Source organism: Barbus barbus, assembly GCF_936440315.1.
Source record: "Barbus barbus genome assembly, chromosome: 19".
NCBI classification, from domain to species: domain Eukaryota; kingdom Metazoa; phylum Chordata; class Actinopteri; order Cypriniformes; family Cyprinidae; genus Barbus; species Barbus barbus.
In genome coordinates this window covers 12,360,809-12,380,676 of record NC_136747.1, presented here as the reverse complement: position 1 = coordinate 12,380,676, position 19,868 = coordinate 12,360,809, and the positions used below count along the sequence as shown (strand labels likewise).

Sequence of the window (19,868 nt, the reverse complement as noted above, 5' to 3'; positions counted from 1 at the left end):
AACACTCTCTCCACCCTCAATACCACGACTGGGGTGAGACCCTTTAGCAAGGCACCGAACCCCCAACTGCTCCCCGGGCGCCACAGCAATGGCTGCACACTGCCCCAGGTGTATGTTCACTACTGTGTGTACACTTGGATGGGTTTAATGCAGAGCACAAATTCCGAGTATGGGTCACCATACTTGGCCACACACCACTTCTTGTCCCCTTTTTTTTTTTAAGCCTACTGTGCCACATTTAATATGCACATTTGGACTTTAAAATGAACAATATAATCAAAACATTCTTGAAAAACCTGGCTCCTGCGCCACACGCATATGTTGTGGTACTCTCGTGAACGTGCGTCGAAGACTGACACAGAAGAGGAGAATTAGTTGAATAAAGTCGTTATTTTTGTTTTCTTTGTGCACAAAAAAGTATTTTCGTAGCTTCATAAAATGTGACCCTGGACCACAAAACCAGTCTTAAGTGTCAATTTTTCTAAATTGAGATTTATACTGAATAAATAAGCTTTCCATTGATTTATGGTTTGCTAGAATCAGACAATATTTGGCCGAGATACAACTATTTGAATATCTGGAATCTGAGGGTGCAAAAACATCAAAATATTCGCCTTTAAATTTGTCCAAATGAAGTTCTTAACAATGCATATTACTAATAAAAAATGAAGTTTTGATACATTTACGGTGAGAAATTTACAAAATATCTTCATGGAACATGATCTTTACTTAATATTTACATTTATGCATTTACATTTATGCATTTAGCAGACGCTTTTATCCAAAGCGACTTACATTGCATTCAAGTTACAGTTTTTACATTTTTATCAGCTCTTGCTTTCCCTGGGAATCGAACCCATGACCTTGGCGTTGCTAGCGCCATGCTCTACTATTTGAGCTACAAGAAAGCGTAATATCCTAATGATTTTTGGCATAAAAGAAAAATCGATAATTTTGACCCATGCAATGTATTTTTGGCTATTGCTACAAATATACCCCAGCGACTTAAGACTGGTTTTGTGTACCAGGGTCACAAATGAAGGTTTAACCACTGATGTCACATGGACTATTTTAACAATGTCCTTACTAGCTTTCTGGGCCTTGAACGTGTCAGTTGCATTGCTGTCTATGCAGGGTCAGAAAGCTCTTGGATTTCATCAAAAATATCTTAATTTGTGTTCCAAAGATGAACAAAGTTCTTATGGGTGGATTTTCTGAATGACAGAATTTTCATTTTTGTTTGAACCTTTAAGGTAGTAAAAGGCCTATTAGTATAATTACAAAAACTTCCTCGTTCAGATTGTGGTACATATTTCTTTTTGCTGTGAAATATTTACATATTTTTATCAAGTAAATGTAAGAATAGCTTTCATATTGTTAGTAATATGCCAAGATAAACACTTGCTGAATGGAAGCAAGTTGGGACTAGATTTTCAAAAAAAAACTGTATGGAAAAATCTTGCTAAAATGTGAGTATCAAATATAATTCAACAGGCTTTTGAGGAACACTTACTTGTACAATCATCATCAAATTGCATTAGATTATATGTTTTGCATAATTTTGCTCTAATCGAGTGTTATTTTCTCCTTGGGTTTGAGCTCCGTATTCTCCTATATCATACTAGTTGAGCCATAATGTATCAAATACGACACTCAAAAAAGCACATATACATTTATACTTACTGTTTAAAAAAATAATACATTTCCTGACTATTTCATATATCATTTCATATATACCCTTAGATCCTCTTAACAAGTTCCATTAAAGACAATAAAATGTTTTATTTCCACAGAGGCAGTTTGAAAAGAAAATAAATATCCAGGGATTATGGAAAAAACAAACAAAAGAATGTCAATGTGAGCAAACAGAAAAATAGCTCTTGAATTATTCAGATGACCACACATGGAACAGTGAGTACACAACATTGGCAGGCATGTGAACCTTCTGTCTCTCTCTCAGTCAAACGCTGACCCACAAACACACACAAACGGGGCTTTTCCTACCTTGGAACCTGATGGTGTTGTTAATAAGGTCCAAGACATCTGCAATGGCATTGTACTCGCCCACCTTCACCTCTTGACCCTCTGTGAAAGACAGCAAGAACAAGAGGACAGCAGTGATAAGAGCAGTGTGTTCAAAGCCGGCGGCCCCAAGAGAGAAACAAGACAATAGACAGTAAATTTAGTTTCTGTGCACTCCACTGCAGAACTAGTCCAACATATTGTACCAAAATGCTCAGGGCGATGTTGACCTAAAAAGTATGTAAATTGCAACCTTATGCATTTGCACATCAATTACAAGGCACCTGATTAGCAAATCTGCAAAAACAATGATTTGAGACAAACACTGTCTCATGACGTCTAACTCAGAAAAACAGCTTTACTTTATTCAGAAAACATAACAGCTTCACCGACAAGGACACAGTCAGTACATTTTTCCATAGTTTTTGTTGGTAAGGCTTTAGATTACAGCCCGCAATGTACCACGTAACTAAACAGAATTTACAGCGTAGCTATTTTGTAACTATAGAGTACCTCCACAGTACCTACTCGTAGGTATAAGGGAACAATATGCAACGTTTGGGGAATAAGTGGATAATAACCTGCAAAATCATTAAGCATTTATACTGTAACTATTTTATAACTAAAGGGTACCTACTCTGAAATTGCGTGTATGTAGAGTCCGCGATTTAACTAGTGTTATTTATGTGTGGTCATGGAGATTACTGAACAAATCAGCTGAAAGTATGGGGCAATTATGTGATGAGCTTCTGATATGATTTTGTTTAGAAATTCCCATATGAAAATTTACCCGATGAAAGATTGTTGCTTATGGTTATCTCAGCAGCGAGTCAGGTCACCAGCATTGTACTGTTGAGGTGCAATACAGTGGAAAAGCAGATTACCTGTTTCCCGCTCCTCCCAGGATATATAACAGCATAATACACAGCACGTATAATTACTGTATAATTGATGTTTTTTGATAGCTGTAGTGCTGTTGGTGCACTTTGGGCTTCCGTATGTGGTTTGAGGCAAGTAGAATAAAATGTGCTACAACATTTTTCTTAACTACTCTGCAAATATACACCCTTGTTATATGTAGTTACTGTGTACACTTACACAGTAACTACACATAACAAGAGGGTAATCTAATCTAAAATGATGCCTTGTTACGTGTAGTTACTGAGTAAGTGTAACATCTGCGGGCTGTAATCTAAAGCGATGCCTTGTTACCCTCTTGTTACGTGTAGTTACTGAGTAAGTGTAACATCTGCGGGCTGTAATCTAAAGCGATGCCTTGTTACCCTCTTGTTACGTGTAGTTACTGAGTAAGTGTAACATCTGCGGGCTGTAATCTAAAGCGATGCCTTGTTACCCTCTTGTTACGTGTAGTTACTGAGTAAGTGTAACATCTGCGGGCTGTAATCTAAAGCGATGCCTTGTTACCCTCTTGTTACGTGTAGTTACTGAGTAAGTGTAACATCCGCGGGCTGTAATCTAAAGCGATGCCTTGTTACCCTCTTGTTACGTGTAGTTACTGAGTAAGTGTAACATCTGCGGGCTGTAATCTAAAGCGATGCCTTGTTACCCTCTTGTTACGTGTAGTTACTGAGTAAGTGTAACATCCGCGGGCTGTAATCTAAAGCGATGCCTTGTTACCCTCTTGTTACATGTAGTTACTGAGTAAGTGTAACATCTGCGGGCTGTAATCTAAAGCGATGCCTTGTTACCCTCTTGTTATGTGTAGTTACTGTGTAAGTGTAACATCCGCGGGCTGTAATCTAAAGCGATGCTTTGTTACCCTCTTGTTACGTGTAGTTACCGTGTAAATGTAACATTAAACAATTTTAGTAATGCTACAATAGATGTGTTTCAAAGTTATTAACAATGAACTGTATTACATAGTTAAATGTTAGTATTGTTAATGTTGAAAACTGACCCCATACTTCTCAATGAATAATGCATATGAAAACATAAAAATGTGCCAAACTGTAAAAGGCCAAATAAATATTTAGTAATTTAATCTAATATAAACAAAAGCATTTGAATGACCAAATTAACCAGTTATCAAAATACCAATTTCTTCTTCTAAAAACATTATTAGTGCAGTGTTAACATCTTGTATTTTTTTTCTTAGTTTTTTTTCACTTAATTATCACCATGATGCATCTTTTTTTTGTTATGTTTTATTACTGCTGACAAAATAAAAAGCCTTGTTGACAAGAATAACATTGAACTGGGTATTAAAGATGAACACAGGATGGTTAGGTGAAATTTAAGGTTACGTATCCACAGATGCAATAAAATAAAGCTTAGTGTCAATAACCTCCCAGCAGAACAAGACTTACTCTCAGAGGCCAAACACAAAGCAAGTCAATTCCAAAAGCCATCTTAAAACTCAATATTTCTCCCTGGTGTGCGCTTCACAACTGCTTGTGTATTGACTGTCGCACTCACAGGGAAGAAAACTCACTTAAAAACACAGAACATGGGAAATAAGCTATTTATCACTTGGTTCCTAGAAATACACGTGTTTCCAAGACTGCTAATGCTAAACATTTACCATATGAATATGAATTGGGATGCCAACCCACATTCTGCTCAATGCAATTTATCTGATGGTTTCAGGTTTTACCATTTAACTGCTGTGGGTTCAACCAGGCCAAACTTTAATGTCAATAACATTTTAAACTAGATTAGGTTTTGTGCTCTCTATATGGTCTTGCTGTGTTAGGATAATCATTGACTGTGAATATTCAGCGCTGTCTGTGTACATGTTTTTGCTGTAGAGACGTCATCGTTACTTTGACCATGAGATCAATGGGACACTACAAAGACCACAAGCATGTAAACTAATAGACAGTGTTCAGTTACTAGTTGTCAACTGTAATTACTTAAAAAGCCTTATATGTTGGTCAGGGTTAAGTCTTTGTCAAAAATGCAGTAAGAAAGAAACAGTTTGGCCAGAACACAATCTTGCCAGGAGGTCATTGTCAAATAACTAGGTTAAGAAATGGCTCTGAGTGTCTTGTCCAGATGGTTTGGTGTGTGGTGGCAGTGGGTGTGATATAGGAGCTGACAGACTGAGACTCTAAAGATGGATGACAGGCTCAATTGAGGATCAGAACGTCTTTAAATATTCAGCCTGGGCTACCCCTTCCTATCCTTTACCAATGAGGGAGGAAGAGAGAGAGAGGTTGGAAATGAATGGAACCTTGACAAGGAAATTCGAATGAATTATTCTTAAAATATATACTGTATAAGTATATTGGATCCTTTTAATCTTTAAAATAAGTTTATTTTGTCTTACTGCACTGGCAGATTTTTTTTCATTTATTTTAAGTGTAAACAAGTAAAACAATTTAGTAAAATAAAATAAATAAATACATAAATAAATAAAATCTGCCAGTACAGTAAGATAAAATACACTTGTATTAATGATACAGTCTCTGAAAACTAGTGAATGAAATCATATGCAGTGTTGTTTCTCAAGTAAATATATCTTGTTTCAGGGATATTTTTTTACTGGAAAAAAAGTTAAAAAGACCCATTAAAAAATCATTAAGAAGTGATTTTTGTGTGAATGATAAAAAGACTGAGTCAGTGTGTGAGAACGTGAGTGAGTAAATGAATGACTCAAAGCTGAAATATGCTACAAAACTTTTCCCCAGATTTTTGCCCCAATTTACAGTCTGGCATTGACAATCATATCTAGGCTGCAGATTTTGACAGAATCATGTAGTGTAGATTCAGACTATAATTCCATCCAAGATATCAAACATATTGATATTCGAAGCCAGTTTTAGAACACATATTGCTTTCATTTGTCATGCGTATCATAGCCATCAGGCACATGGTTTGTGTGAGTGTGTTGTGTTTGGAACAACTTGAAAGTCTGGTAGTGTGTGATCCTCAGCCTTTTAGTGTATGATGACCAGTTTTTCTCTGTTACCATTTACAAAGTCAGCAACTATGTGATGTCTAGTGTTTTAAAATCTGCTCTCAGATTTTTTTTCTCATTTTGAATGAATAAATTAATTAATAAATGAGAAAGTAAATAAATATGTGTTAATGAATGGATGAATAAATAAGTGTGAGTGAACAGGCAAACAAATGAATGTGTAGCTATGTTTCCATCACCCTGTTTAAAAAAGTCATGTTACTTTGCGCTATGGGACGACATAACTTGTAAAGCTGCTTTGACACAATCTGTATTGTATAAAGCGCTATATAAATAAAGGTAACTTGACTTGACATGACTAACCAGCAGGACCGGGACTTTTCTTAGTGATATTTAGTGCCAGTGGAAAAGGTGCTTATTAGCAAATGTTTTATGCAATATTCTAAGTTTGCGAATAAGTTAAATTTGCATGGAAACCCGGCTTGTGAGAATGTGAGTGCATGAATAAATAGTTGACTGATGAGTATGAGTGAGTGAGTTTCTGTAAGTAATGAAGGAGAAAGAGAGCATCTGAGAGAATACAATAGTGAGTGAGTGAGTGAGTGATTGATGAAGAAAGCACTGTAATAGAGTGAGAACCCCAAATAAAGAAGGTGCCCAAAGCAACCTTGTGTTTTAGGCCAGTGTGAGTTGTGATTGTTCTTGGTGTAGAAGGATTCGCTCTCTAGTGCACTGCTGATAACAGCGTCTCCTTTCTTTTTTCCATTATTTTTCCCTGACTGCAATTCGCCTTCATATTGACAGACAGTTCAATCACCCTTCAGCCAAACAGCCCTCCGATCCTGCGGCCTGCTCACAAATACAGTCTGAAGAGGTGATGTAACACACTATGGGGGAAAGCCTCTGCTCTGAAGCAGATAAGACTGAAGAGGGTGGGGAACGCTGGCCTGCGGCTGTCGTGGGGTACGAGGGGGGAATCCCTGCTCCGAGATTAAATCCCACAAACCAGAGTTAATCTCCCCTGCCCTCAGGAAACACACACACACACTGGATTAATCACATCAGTGGGCCGAGCAGGGGAATTCTCTGACCCCATTAAGCTACAGGACGGCGCCAACGCTGCCGCTGAGCATGCCGGCTATCTACGTGATGTATGGCACAATCGTCATGCTGAGATATTTGTCACACATCCTCAACGAAATGACACTATCACGGAGTAAGATGTTCATGTAAAATGGAGGATGCTCAATTTTGGCTGAAGGACCTATATTTAATCCAGCATTTCCTATAAAAAGGCTTGTTAACCATGACAAATGACCATCTAATGGACTTACCTTGAAACTGGGTGAATTTTATGGTTCCCATGCGTTCCCCGTTCCTGAACATCACCTGACCCTGCAGAAACACACAATGAAGAACCTTCACAAGAGCTGCTTATCACGTGTAAATGGACAGTTTGCAGAAGTCTTGATTGCATGGTTGAGATGATTAATATCATGGCACATAATCCAAGCTGGACAGATATATCTTACAAAGATCGATTTTCCATCTTGTTGCCATATCCTTCACTCTTGGCACAGCAACAAATTGGGAGTGTATAGTTTGAAGTCTGGCACAGGGCTTGTTTTTAAGCCATTTATTAGATTAAAGATCTGTGAATTGATTGCTTTCTTGACGCAAAAATAATTAATTGCAGCACAATTGATTTGTTAAATTAAAGGAGCACACAAAGGTCTGAGAGGTTGTCAGGTTGTGCCAGCTGAGGAGGACTGGGATGCTTTACTGATAAAATAAAAAAAAATACAACAAAAATAAAATAAAATGAAATAAAATAAGATAAGACAATGAAAAATATAAGAAAATAATAAAATTGAATATCGTACTTCTGAATATTATTTATCAAATATTTCAAAATAAAACATCCTGTATCAGTATCATAAAACTGAAAATTTTATGTAAATAGGTAAATTCTGCATAATATTTATCAGATATTTCAACATAAAACATCTTGTATCAAGACCATAAAATTGAGAATTTAGGTAAATTTCTTCTTACTTCAGCAAGCACTACTAATAAAAGCCTTAGAAAGAAGTAGCACAACGGTGAAGGAAAGTTATAGGTTCAACTGAAAATAACAGCGGTCCAGGAAATATAAAAAGGCTACTGAGAACTTGAAACTTCTTGGCCCTTGAGAAATCAACGCAACAATAAGAGCACTGTAAGAAACTTTGGATTAAATGCATTTTCCAAAGTGGAAGAAGCCAGTTAACATAAGTAAATAAAAAATAATAAATCATATCACCCAGTTACAAAACATAATCATAAACAGACGAATTTCCTGCAAAATCATGAATTCAAATATGTCGTATGAGATGTTGCAGGTTAATCATGGATATCTGATCAAAGCACAGACAGGTATATAGCATTTTTACATAAATAGTTTTTAAAAGCTCCATCACGGGGATCAAAATATTATCTAGTTCGCTCATTATGTCTTTAAAAAAGAACGTGTAAATGTGGTTTGCTGTCTGTCTGCCCCTGAAGCTGCCTAATGAGCCAATTAAAAGGATTTGGGATCACTCGGCCCAATAAAATAACAGGTGAGAGGCATACTGCATTACCATGGCAATAATTAGAAGCCCATTAAAACCATGGGAGGCAACTCAGAAGCGATCGTATCTCTAAAAACGTCTGTCTTTGAAGTGTAGAGTAGACTCCGGTCCCAGTGCAATACGATTCTTTGTTTAGCTGCTCTGACGTGGGCACGCTGGATAAATGCTCGCCTTCACAAAACACATTAAAGCTGCAATTCAGAATTATGTGTGTAAACATTATATAATGTGAACTGCAGTATTCTTTGTCAAATGAAATTTACTGACTCTAAAGCCCCACCTGTGGAAATTTACATATCCATCATAGTTTCCAAGACATAATTTTGATTTAAATGCAGAGCAGGATGTCATTTTTGTAACACTGTAGAGACAGCAAGGAGAAACGTCGGTCATATTTTGTTGTTCAGGACCATCGCTTTCATTATTCATTTTGCAAAACATCTCCTTTTGTGTTTTATGGAAGAAAGAAAGATAAACTGTCACTTTAAGACTCAAGCTGTAGTTGGAGAGTTCTTCTACATCAATGAAGTCTTCACTCTTTCTCGGTTTCTTTTTTTAGACTGGTTTCATAACATTAGAACAGCTGAAAATAGATTGTGTTGCGCTGCAGGTGTGGGCTGATGGGTCAAACATGTTGATGGCACATTTTATCAGTGTAGTGAGTACGAGTCTGTGCAGAGGTGTGGACAGGCCGGGCAGGAGGCCTTATGGAGGTCACACAGGTGTGCAAGGCACCCTCAGGCCTGTAAAAGGGGTCGTGTGTTGAGGTGATGAAGGTGATAGAAGCGAATGATGATGTTTCTCTTGAACCAACCAAACAGCCACTTATTATAGCAGCTAGTTTTGTCTTGAAATATCTCACACATATTCAGTGATATCAACTATCTACTGATGATGCAATGACTCCATGCATTCATATATATATATATATATATATATATATATATATATATATATATATATATATCCACATATGCAGTGCAATAGTCTATTTTCAGCTTTTCTAATATTCTAATATTTGAATGATGTTTTAGAATACATATTTGTACGTTTAAATTTAAGCAGTCCAAGTACACTGAGTAACTTGAAAAGTTAGAAAAGTAAGTGGTAAAATATCCAAGAAACATGTTTAAGTTACAAAAACTGGAACATAATAAAAATTGTATATGGAATCGAGTAGGTGAAAGGGTGGCTGCTCTTAGTGTGACACCAACTGTGAAATGCGGAGGAGGAAGCGTGATGGTCTCTGACTCTTTTGCTGGATCCAGAGTCTGTGATTTGCACAGTAAGTGTCACCCTGAACCAAAAAGACTAGCACAGCATTTTGAACTGGACACAGGCGTGAAAGCAATGCTATACCTACTGTACAAGTGCAACACATTTTTGGGAACTTTGCAAATGCTGAGAACAGCTTTACAAACAATATTTTCATCGGCTGTTACATCTGCAAAAAGAGGCTTTGGTTTAGAAATTTAGATTACATTTTCATTTCCTTATTTCTCCAGTTGAGTATTTTTTGTATGCTTTAAATGTAAGTACATTAAACTGTGTAAATTTCAATAAAAACTGAACAAATGAGGTTCTCAACACTTTTGACCAGTAGTGTTTCTAGAATCTCATCAGAATCCTTATACTCATGATCCTTATACAAGAAAATAATGTGAAATCTGACTCTTAAATTATCATTCATATGTTTGAGGTTGGTAAGGTGTTATTGAAAGATGTATCTTATGCTTATTAAGGCTCCATTTATGTGATCAAAAATGCAGTTAAAGCAGTAATACTGTGTAACATTATTACAATTTAGGATGCCTACTATTGTAATATACTTTAAAATGTTATTTATTTCTGTAATGGTAAAGCTGAATTTTCAGCAGCCATTACTCCAGTCTTCAGTGCTGCATAACCCTTCAGAAATTATTCTAATATGCAATTCTGCAGCTCAAGAACATTTTAATTTCTTTAAAAATACATATACTATCATTAAGTTTTGATTGGAAAGGTATGTTTGCTTCTACAATGTACCATTAAGAAAGTTGTGCTAACCCTCTCTTAACCAAATAAAAGCAGCACAGAACCACTCTTCATTCAAAATGATCCACAGAGACTTCTCTAAGATGATGTTTTACTTCCTGAGGCATGCTGGCACTCAATCGATAGCTCTTCTCAGAGGACTCAAAGTCTGGTGGAGAAGCTAGAACAGCCCGTTCTGTTGGACAAAGACCCAGCCATCGGTACGAGACAAACCTGATCCTTGTGGGACCACTAAATCTGTCGTAGTCAGATTGCAATCTAGTTTTACAGAACTATGTTCCAGACGATTCTCTGCAATCATTCAGCTTTGATAGGAAGAAGTCCTATTTTAAATCCGAATCGGAGATCATGAATATTAGGTAGTGATGCATTATAATAAAATGCTGATAATTATTGTTATGTTATGGAGGATAACCAATAAACGTACAACATCAAAACTCTATTTTGTCTAAATAAATGTAAAATAAATCACAAAAAAATAAAAACAAACATTTCAATGCTATAAGTGAATTTAGGCAACACACATAAAAATGGATATTTATTTTGAGTAGGGTTAGTCTGTTTAATTGCTCCTAACATTAAAAACTGTAATCACGTATATATTCTCACATAAACAAACAAACAAATAAATAAATGCACACATACATAATATTTTTGTTATAAATTATATATTATTATCATTTTTTTAATGAGTAATCATAGTTACAGATAACATGATCATATAGCTACTGTACTTAGCTAAGCTACTTCAGGAATTTACTAAAAAAGCAGTGTTAATCACGTTCATTTGTTTTTGACATGTTAAACAGCAAATAATAACAGAAATTATTTATCAACAGAGTTATATTTTTCAACCTTAAAGATTTTCTAAAGATTGCATTTAACAGTATTATGAAATAATTAGTGTTTTTAAAAGGATTCACTTTAAGTGAATGTTAGATGACTGCAAAAGTCATTTAAATGTAAAAATAGTGGAAATTATCAATTAAATATACAATACTGACTGATATCAATAAATTAATTCTGTAATGTTGGCCAGTAACCATTACTGTACTGATATATCGTCTCTTTTTCTATAGAGAGGGAAACAAATGACCACATGCTCTTGTTTGCCTTTCTGCTCATATTTCCACTGGTCTTCCAGCAATATTTTCCTTTTTTATGTGTGTTTGTTTTTCCGTCCTCTCCATTAAGCTTTGACACTGAGGTCTCGCGGCACATGCATGGTTTTTTTAGCAGCCTGGGCAAATATAAAACATACTCTGCTACACATGAGAGATAACTACTGGATAAAAGCTGAAGATGGAGGGCTGGAGGACATACTGTACTAAAACCCAAAATCCCCATTAACCCCTATTCATTTCCCAAACTAACAGCATTTACTGCAATATCGAAACTCCTTCCGTTTTTGTTAAGAGAGATAGTTTGGTTCAGCTTCAGAGCATTCCTTTAGATTTGCTGACTTACCTTCTTTTTGCGCTATGTGATTCTCACTTTTGGGAGCCTGCAGCAGTGTGTTCTCATAAACAAACACACATTCAGTGATGTCTGCAGACAGGACACTCCCTGCATACCAACTATCTCCCTACCTCTTATCTGACTCTTATTCTGTCACCTACATCGCATGTTTAGCATTACTAGCCTCCAATTCCAAGATGCATTCTCAAATGTCTGCCTTCCCTCAGCCTCTCGGAGGCAGATTGCAGCAATAAAAGTAGCCCTCTTTTGACTTTGAGATCACAATATGGCCTTTACAACTGTTCAGCTTTAGGAAACTAAAATGAAATCATGAAAGTTACGGTAGCTTTTGCAGTGAAACAGAATTGTATACAGGTTGACCAGATACTATATTTGGTCCAAAGAAGAGCTGTAGATCATCTGGTAACACAAACTTACCGTCACTCCAAAGAAGTTGGTTTCATTCATCACATCCAGAACCATTTTGCCCACCTCGCGGTCATCCACCGTGAAGTTGTGGTACGTGTCGTGCCTCTCCTTGTGTCTGAGGAGCTCCATGACGCGTGTGAGGGTCTTCGCAATCACCCAGATGCCATCGTAGGCAAAGCCGTGGAACTTGCTAGAATCCACTCCTTTCTGCTCTCGCTCGCGGTTGTACTCCCTCTCGTACTCCTGCGGCGTCTAAAAATTTGAAATCTTTTAAAAATCTACTTTGAAACATGTTCTAAGAAATATTTGTGATATTTGTGTTCATGTTGGTTTCAAACATTTTTAAAAACCATTCATAGTTTTCTACTTAACATTGATTTTAATGTTGGTTTAACTTTCAGGTAAAAGTCTCTTATTCTCACCAAGGATGCATTTATTTAATCAATAGTATGGTAAAAAAAAATAGTTGTATTGTGAAATAATAGTGTTCTATTCATATATACACTATATTGGCAAAAGTATTGGGTCACCCCCTTCTAATGAACAAGTTTCACAACTTTAGTAATTTCTATGAGTACAAATCTTAATGTTAAAGCATATAATGATATTCTAGGGAATTGTGTGCTTCTAATTTTATAGCAACAGTTTGGACAGAACCTTTTTCTATTCTAACATGACAGTGCCTCTGTGTATAAGGCACGGTTCTATGAGGCGCCATGAGGCGTGTAATTATTAAATAAAAAGAAAGATATCCTTGCATCTTGAATTATCAAAAATGTTTATCAATGTTATGAAAACGTACATTTTCAAATTTAAAAAGAAATATCATAATTATGGTCATGAATATCATGAAAAAAGCTAGACTAATACCAAATCAGTAATAACCAACATAAACCATTTTAACAGGGAAAACTGAGAAATGCTCAGAGTAAGAATCTATTGAAATTGAAATTCAGTAGGTGAAACTGCAATGCATCATTTTTTCCTATTCCACATGGTGGATTTGTTTTTGTCAGAAATCAGAAATGTCATTCATAACTCCTGAGATCCCACCACATTGCAGACACTCACTCTTCCTGATATTCCTTTAATCTGTTTGGCACTGAGAGGCTCAAAATCCACGCTGATGTAGCCCTCCATGGCTGTCAGAAGCTTCTTAGTGGTGCAGTTTGTGGAGTTCGCCTGTTCCCACCAGTTCCCCTGGTACCATCCTGGGATGATCCACTGGTACTTACTGCCATACATGTTCAGGTTGTAGGCCTGGAGCACACACACCAGATCAGAGACTCAACACACATCTCATTTCAACCAAAGAAAAAATGTATCGACAACAGTCCTTTCAATGCTGACACAGCTAAATGTTTTTGAGGCACATGTAGTCAAGTCAAGTCACCTTCATTTATATAGATCTTTTAACAATACATATTGTGTCAAAGCACTTACAGTATGTTAAAGAAATCTACAGGCCTTTCACAGTCTGAAGCATGATTTGAGACATGAAGCCAGCTAACTTACACAGCAGAAGACTTTAGCAGCCAGATTCTCATCAAACTGACCGATGATGATCCGAACATCATTATCCTATAGAGAGGGGCAGAGAACAAAATAAAACAGGTATTAAATGGCTAAAGAGATTTAAATAAAAAGGTAACACAGTAGAATAGGGACTATTCTCACTATTACCTAGTTGCTTATTTGCATGCCTGTTATTAACATATTGGCTGTTTCCTACCCAATGCCTTAACAACGTAATATAACAACGTTAATAACTTAACAACGTCCTAACTAGCTATTAATAAGCAGCAAATTAGGGGTTTATTGAGGCATAGTTAATGGTTAGTTAATTAAACCTTAACCTTAAAATGAAGTGTGATCAATAAAACCTATGATGAAAAGTGGCTGGTAAGCACAAATGGTTTATTCTAAAATAAAATTGCATAAAATAAAAAGAAAAATGTTAATTATAATAATAAAAAAACAACTGTCTCAAAATATTTGCAAATGTCTGAATTACAAGGAAAATGTTTAATCTCTGCACAACTAGAGGCACCAAACAATACTGCATAAAATGACTTATTTCACACACTCCACTAGCATCGGCTTGGGCCAATTCCCAGTCCTGTTATCCAACTCTTCCGTATCATTTTTTGTCTGTTCTTTCACCGTCTCTATTAATAAAATGCCCAAAAATAAAAGTAAGCTTTTCATGAGAAAAGCTGCAAAAAAATATGTAAACATCTTCCAAAAATGCAGTTAGGATGTGTTTGCTTTCCTAGGTGAGACATATTAACACCAAGTGTATTACAGAGAGAGAGAGAAACAGAGATTTGCATCTGTAACCAGCATTCACGCTGCATGATTTGAGTCTGTAAATAATTCAGCCCACTTCAGCATTGTGTCTCCACCTCGTCCAGTTCTGCATCACTAGCTATGTTTCCATCACTCTGATTTAATGCACATTTTGAATTATCAGTAGGTAGTTTTTGACTTGTGCGAAAAAGGGTTAATGCAAATAATGGGAGATGGAAACGCATTTGCCAAATAAATTCCTCCAAGTGCATCAAAAATGTCATGTGATTTGCAGGATGGGACAGCATAACTTGACTAACCAGTGGACCTATCTTGCTGCAGAGCATCTGAAATGTTGTTATGTTCATTCTGAAACACCTGAGAAAAGTCTGTCATCAAAGTATTTCTGTATAATTGTCTTCAAGTCAAGTCACCTTTATTTATATAGCGCTTTTAACAATACAGATTGTGTCAAAGCACTTAACAGTATCAAATTGGATGATAGAGTGTCAGTAATGTATAATGATAAGATTAAACAGTCAATTTTTAGTCTTCAATCTTCAGAAATCTCTTACACAACTGCATTTTCAAACAGCAGGCATCCACCTCCGAAACCAATGACCACATTTATTGTGCTTTGTCTGCTCACTCCGAGGTGCAAGTAATTTATTATATCTGAAAATTATTATATTCAGTGGCCTCTCCCACTTTTCTTTATATTGAAATTTAGTGACAGTTTATCAGGGAGTGACGATTTTGTTCTCTTTGACTCGTTGGATGGAAACGGTGCTTATTCACAAATGTTTTATGCAACATTAGAATTTAGCGCACAAGTTAAATTTGCAACTTTGGGTGGAAACCCGGCTACTGAGAATCAATCCATCACTTGAGCAAGATTTCTATACACAGGGCCTTCAAGTCCATGAAGCCAAAACTGAACCCATGAAAACAAAAAAAAAAAACTCAGAACGCCTGTCATGTGCTAAAGGCCATGCTAACACCTACGTATTCGAGACCTACATATTCTTCTGAGGTTATTAAGTATCCTTTTTCTCATTCTGCATATCAGGGTGTAATAATATCCCTCTCCGCCCTCTTAACTATATTGCCCTTGATTCCAGCAAATGCCAATGAAAATTTCAGATGGAAGTCAGTCGGTCTTGTTTGAGGGGTGCCCCGGCCCAATCCATCAAAAGATGTGTCACAGCTGCGGGGACATTGAAATGCCCACCAGCGACTTTAAGAAATCATCTCTGAATCTATTTTTTGCTTTTCCCTCTTGGGATGTCATTCTCCAACACGAGGCTACAGGAAGAGCATTTAACATGCACAGCTAATGAGCTGCTCAAGATGAAAACTATCATGTTCAAGCAGGAATGAAAATAATGACTCCAGTGGGTGGGATAACATTTTGTCGACAGTTCTGAAAACAGTAGCGGTTACAGGTAAGATCACAGCGGATGCATTAAATCTGATATCAGACCTGCTCTAAACTCAGGAACATTGACATAAACAGCGTTCGCAATGGGGCCGCATTCAAACGCTGTTTGAAAGTGTATGTAGGTAAATGCTTTCCTTGAGACGTTTCTCAGAGACTGTCTCATTTGCCACAATACCACCCTCTGCACTTCAGCGTTGCCAAAGAACATGCTGAGATATTGGAGCTATTGTGTGAAATACTCCCGCTTCCCTTTTCAGGACCAACCGCTTGGGTCAGGCGCTTCATGCTTCACAATCAGCAGCCATTACAAAACCTGCTGTCGCTCCCGACGGCGTGGGCACTTAACCTGAATCCCTCCAGCTGTGTAAGTGGCTCCAGCTGTCCTGGAGTCCTGGCAGACACAAGCTTCTTCCAGCCAGGCAAAATGCAGGCTGAATCTTCGCCAGGCTGCTCCAGGTCACCACTCGCTTTGCTTTTATCAAGACCGCGGTTGAGAGACTTTCCCACATTTACACAGCGATTGGTAACCCACCTACAATGGATGTGAGTGTCAAAAATCTCAACATTTTGTTTATATGGGTTTATATAATGCAAAACTGGTAACTGTTGCTCTGGACTTTGTGCACAGCCATGTCAATGTGAAATATAATGTTGAATTTACGGACTCTAAGAGTTGCTGTCAACTGGTGAAAAATCTGACCGTGCAGAATTTGAAGAAATGGTTCTTCAGCAGTTCTTCGCCATTTGGGGAATTGCGATAATGGAGGTACTAAGTCAGGCAGGTAATAGAAGTCATAATAGTTTCATGGTGAAAAAATGACTCAGCAAAAAAAGGTGGGAATAAACCTTTAGGTGGAAATTGCAAAGAGAAGCAGCAGACGACAATGGAACAATGGCTATTTAGATCATAAACACACCCGGATAAATTGATCATGGCGTTCCTGCCACATTATGTGTTTATGATGATGACTACTTTTTAGCATTCTCTTTAAGAGACATCCAAAGCTAAAGATGCAATGCTTAAGCAATGACATCACATCTCATTAGCATATCACATGATTACAGAGTCAGCTTCTCACTGTTCACACAAATGTATGTACGCAGTAAAAATTGTCACACCTTTCAACTATGATATTTTGTATATTTGTATTTGCTTGTATATTTCCCCTTATTAATATTAAAAGGGAAGTGTCAAAGCATAATGTGATTGAACAGAAATCTAGGAATGGAATACATTTTCTATTAAAAAAAATTATTTTCATTTTAAACAAAACTCATTTGCATTATTATAATAAAAATAATGAGATTAGATTTCTTTCATATTTTGGTCTATTTTCAGCACAAACATCATTAAAATGAGACAAGATGAGAAGCAGTCCATAAGATATTTTTTAAACCCGCTGGTGTTTTTTTCTTATTATTATTTTTTAGCATAAATGTAACAATATTCAGTGAGATTTATGCTTAAAACTAGCAAATTTTGCCCAGTTGTAATTCAACACACAAAGTTACATCTAAGAAATCCATTTCCTAATTCTAGTAAAAAAGCAATATATTTAAAATACATAAATTTCATATGAAGTATAGTTCAAATCTATTAACATATTTACTGACATATCGCTCAAGACTTACTGATATAAAAATATAATCAAAATTTTTTTTGGAGTACTACTTGTGCAAGTGCACATTTCTTAATATTGAGCCTAGCATGTGTTTTAATGTCACTATTGATGAGGATTGTATGATCTTTGATTAATATCAGTCTTTAAATGCAAGATATTTAAAGTGTACCTGAAGTATACTTGCAATAGTTCCACTTTAGCACAATCAAATATACTTCAGTATATCTTTAGTTGGACTTTAGCACTAGGCTACTTCTACACTATTAAAATGCATTAAGTACAAAATTAGTTGTTCCAGTTTAGTATACTTATTAAGTACATTTTAGTATATTTGTATGCTGCAGTAATAAATTTAATTATTAATAAATATATTTAAAATACATTTTAGTATATTTATTTTCACTAGGGTATATATAGACATACATATACGTATTTATATTTGAGTGGGACGTTGTGCACTGTAAGGTAGTTATATTTTGTTGGCAGGGCCTAAATGAGTTCCCTTACCTTTAGTTTCTTCACATTCACACAGGGATCATTAGAGAAACTCTCAGTGTCTGCAATCTGGATGTCTGCCTTCTCCAGCTCATTGGTCAAATCATTCCGCACCTGTCAGAGAGAGAGAGAGAATGAGTGAGAGAGAGAGGGAACTAGAAATGAAAGAGAACTGAATGAAAGCAGGGTTTGTGGATGGCGAACCACCCAGAAAAATACCCAATCAAAGGCAGCACTCCCTTGCTCTGATACATGTCTCAATTCACTCTAATCTCCTGCCGATCTGACATTCCCCCTGCATCCCAATCAGCCTGGAGCATCCGTGGAACTCTTTCTTCCAGAGGTCCCACTGGGCTTTGGATAAAACATGAATCCAACCAGCTCTGCTCCCCACAGACTTCATCCATCCTTGTCCATGGATGCTTTTGAAAACTTGACCAGTTCCTTGCAAATAAAGTCTCAATACCTCCTGCCCTCCACAAAGATTTATGGCGTGAGAATCAAAGCATGTACTATATTGAGCTCTGGTGTATTGTGTGACACAAAGGGATCTTTTCATACTCTCAACTCTATCGCTCCAAAAATTCCAACCCATTGACAAGACATTTGGGTCACACATATCACCCAAAAATTCACATGAACTTGAGTCAAATCAAAATATGCTGTGCTGTTTAAGATCACAAGTACAGTACATGGTAAAAGACTCTCAAGGAAGCTTCATCTTTAAACTCATTCTTTCAAATGCAGTCATACACATTAACTTTTCTCAGTATTTCTCAGTATTTATCTCATACCATAAATACTGTGTTTTCTGAACATGGATGTACACCCATGATCTGTACCCGAATCTGGCTAAAAAGGTTGGTTTGGTTCATCTAAACCATTGGTCTCAAACTAAATTCCTGGAGGGCCACAGCTCTGTACAGTTTAGCTCCAACCCTAATCAAACCAGATCCAGTTAATCAAGGTCTTCAGGATAACTAGAAACTTCCAAGCAGGTGTGATTTTGAGCTGGTTGGAGCTAAACTCTGCAGAGCTGCGGCCCTCCAGGAATTGAGTTTGAGACCACTAATCTAAACTCTGGTACGATTCATACTAAATCATGAACCTGAACCTTTATTGATGATGCATGAATTGGCAAGCAGAGAGAATTTGTATCTCATTTCTACTCGCCTTCAGCAGAAATTGACTGTGTTCTTTTGAAACTTTACATTACATTTGTGACAAATAGATCCATGTATTGTTCTGTACTGGTGCTTTGGAAACAAAACCAAATTTTCAAAATACAAAAGTGAGAAGAGCTAATCAAGCTACTACTTTATTATAAATTAATACTTGTATTCAGCAGTGATTGACTGAATTGTTAAAAAGTGACAGTAAAGGCATTTATAAAGTTACAAAAGATTTATATTTCCAACAAATGCTGTACTTCTGAACTTTCAATTGAAAATCACAGTTTCCAAAAACAATTAAGCAGCACAACTGCTTTCAACGTAAATAATAAGAAATGTTTCTTGAGCACCAAATTAGCATATTAGAATTATTTCAGATGGATCATATATATATTCATTATATTTCATTCAAAT

The 19,868-nt window shown here is 36.5% G+C and overlaps 1 protein-coding gene across 1 annotated transcript in view; it reads right to left on the bottom strand.

The window, feature by feature from the left end:
• gabbr2 (gamma-aminobutyric acid (GABA) B receptor, 2) overlaps positions 1 to 19,868 on the bottom strand; it is a 198,027-nt gene that overhangs the window by 51,402 nt on the left and 126,757 nt on the right. Inside the window, exons 4-9 of the mRNA XM_079442503.1 lie at positions 18,295 to 18,396; positions 13,951 to 14,016; positions 13,507 to 13,695; positions 12,445 to 12,687; positions 7,237 to 7,297; positions 2,005 to 2,085 (exon numbers count right to left, since the gene is read on the bottom strand). Coding sequence (XP_079298629.1) covers positions 2,005 to 2,085; positions 7,237 to 7,297; positions 12,445 to 12,687; positions 13,507 to 13,695; positions 13,951 to 14,016; positions 18,295 to 18,396 — 742 coding nt within the window. The remainder of the gene's footprint in view (positions 1 to 2,004; positions 2,086 to 7,236; positions 7,298 to 12,444; positions 12,688 to 13,506; positions 13,696 to 13,950; positions 14,017 to 18,294; positions 18,397 to 19,868) is intronic.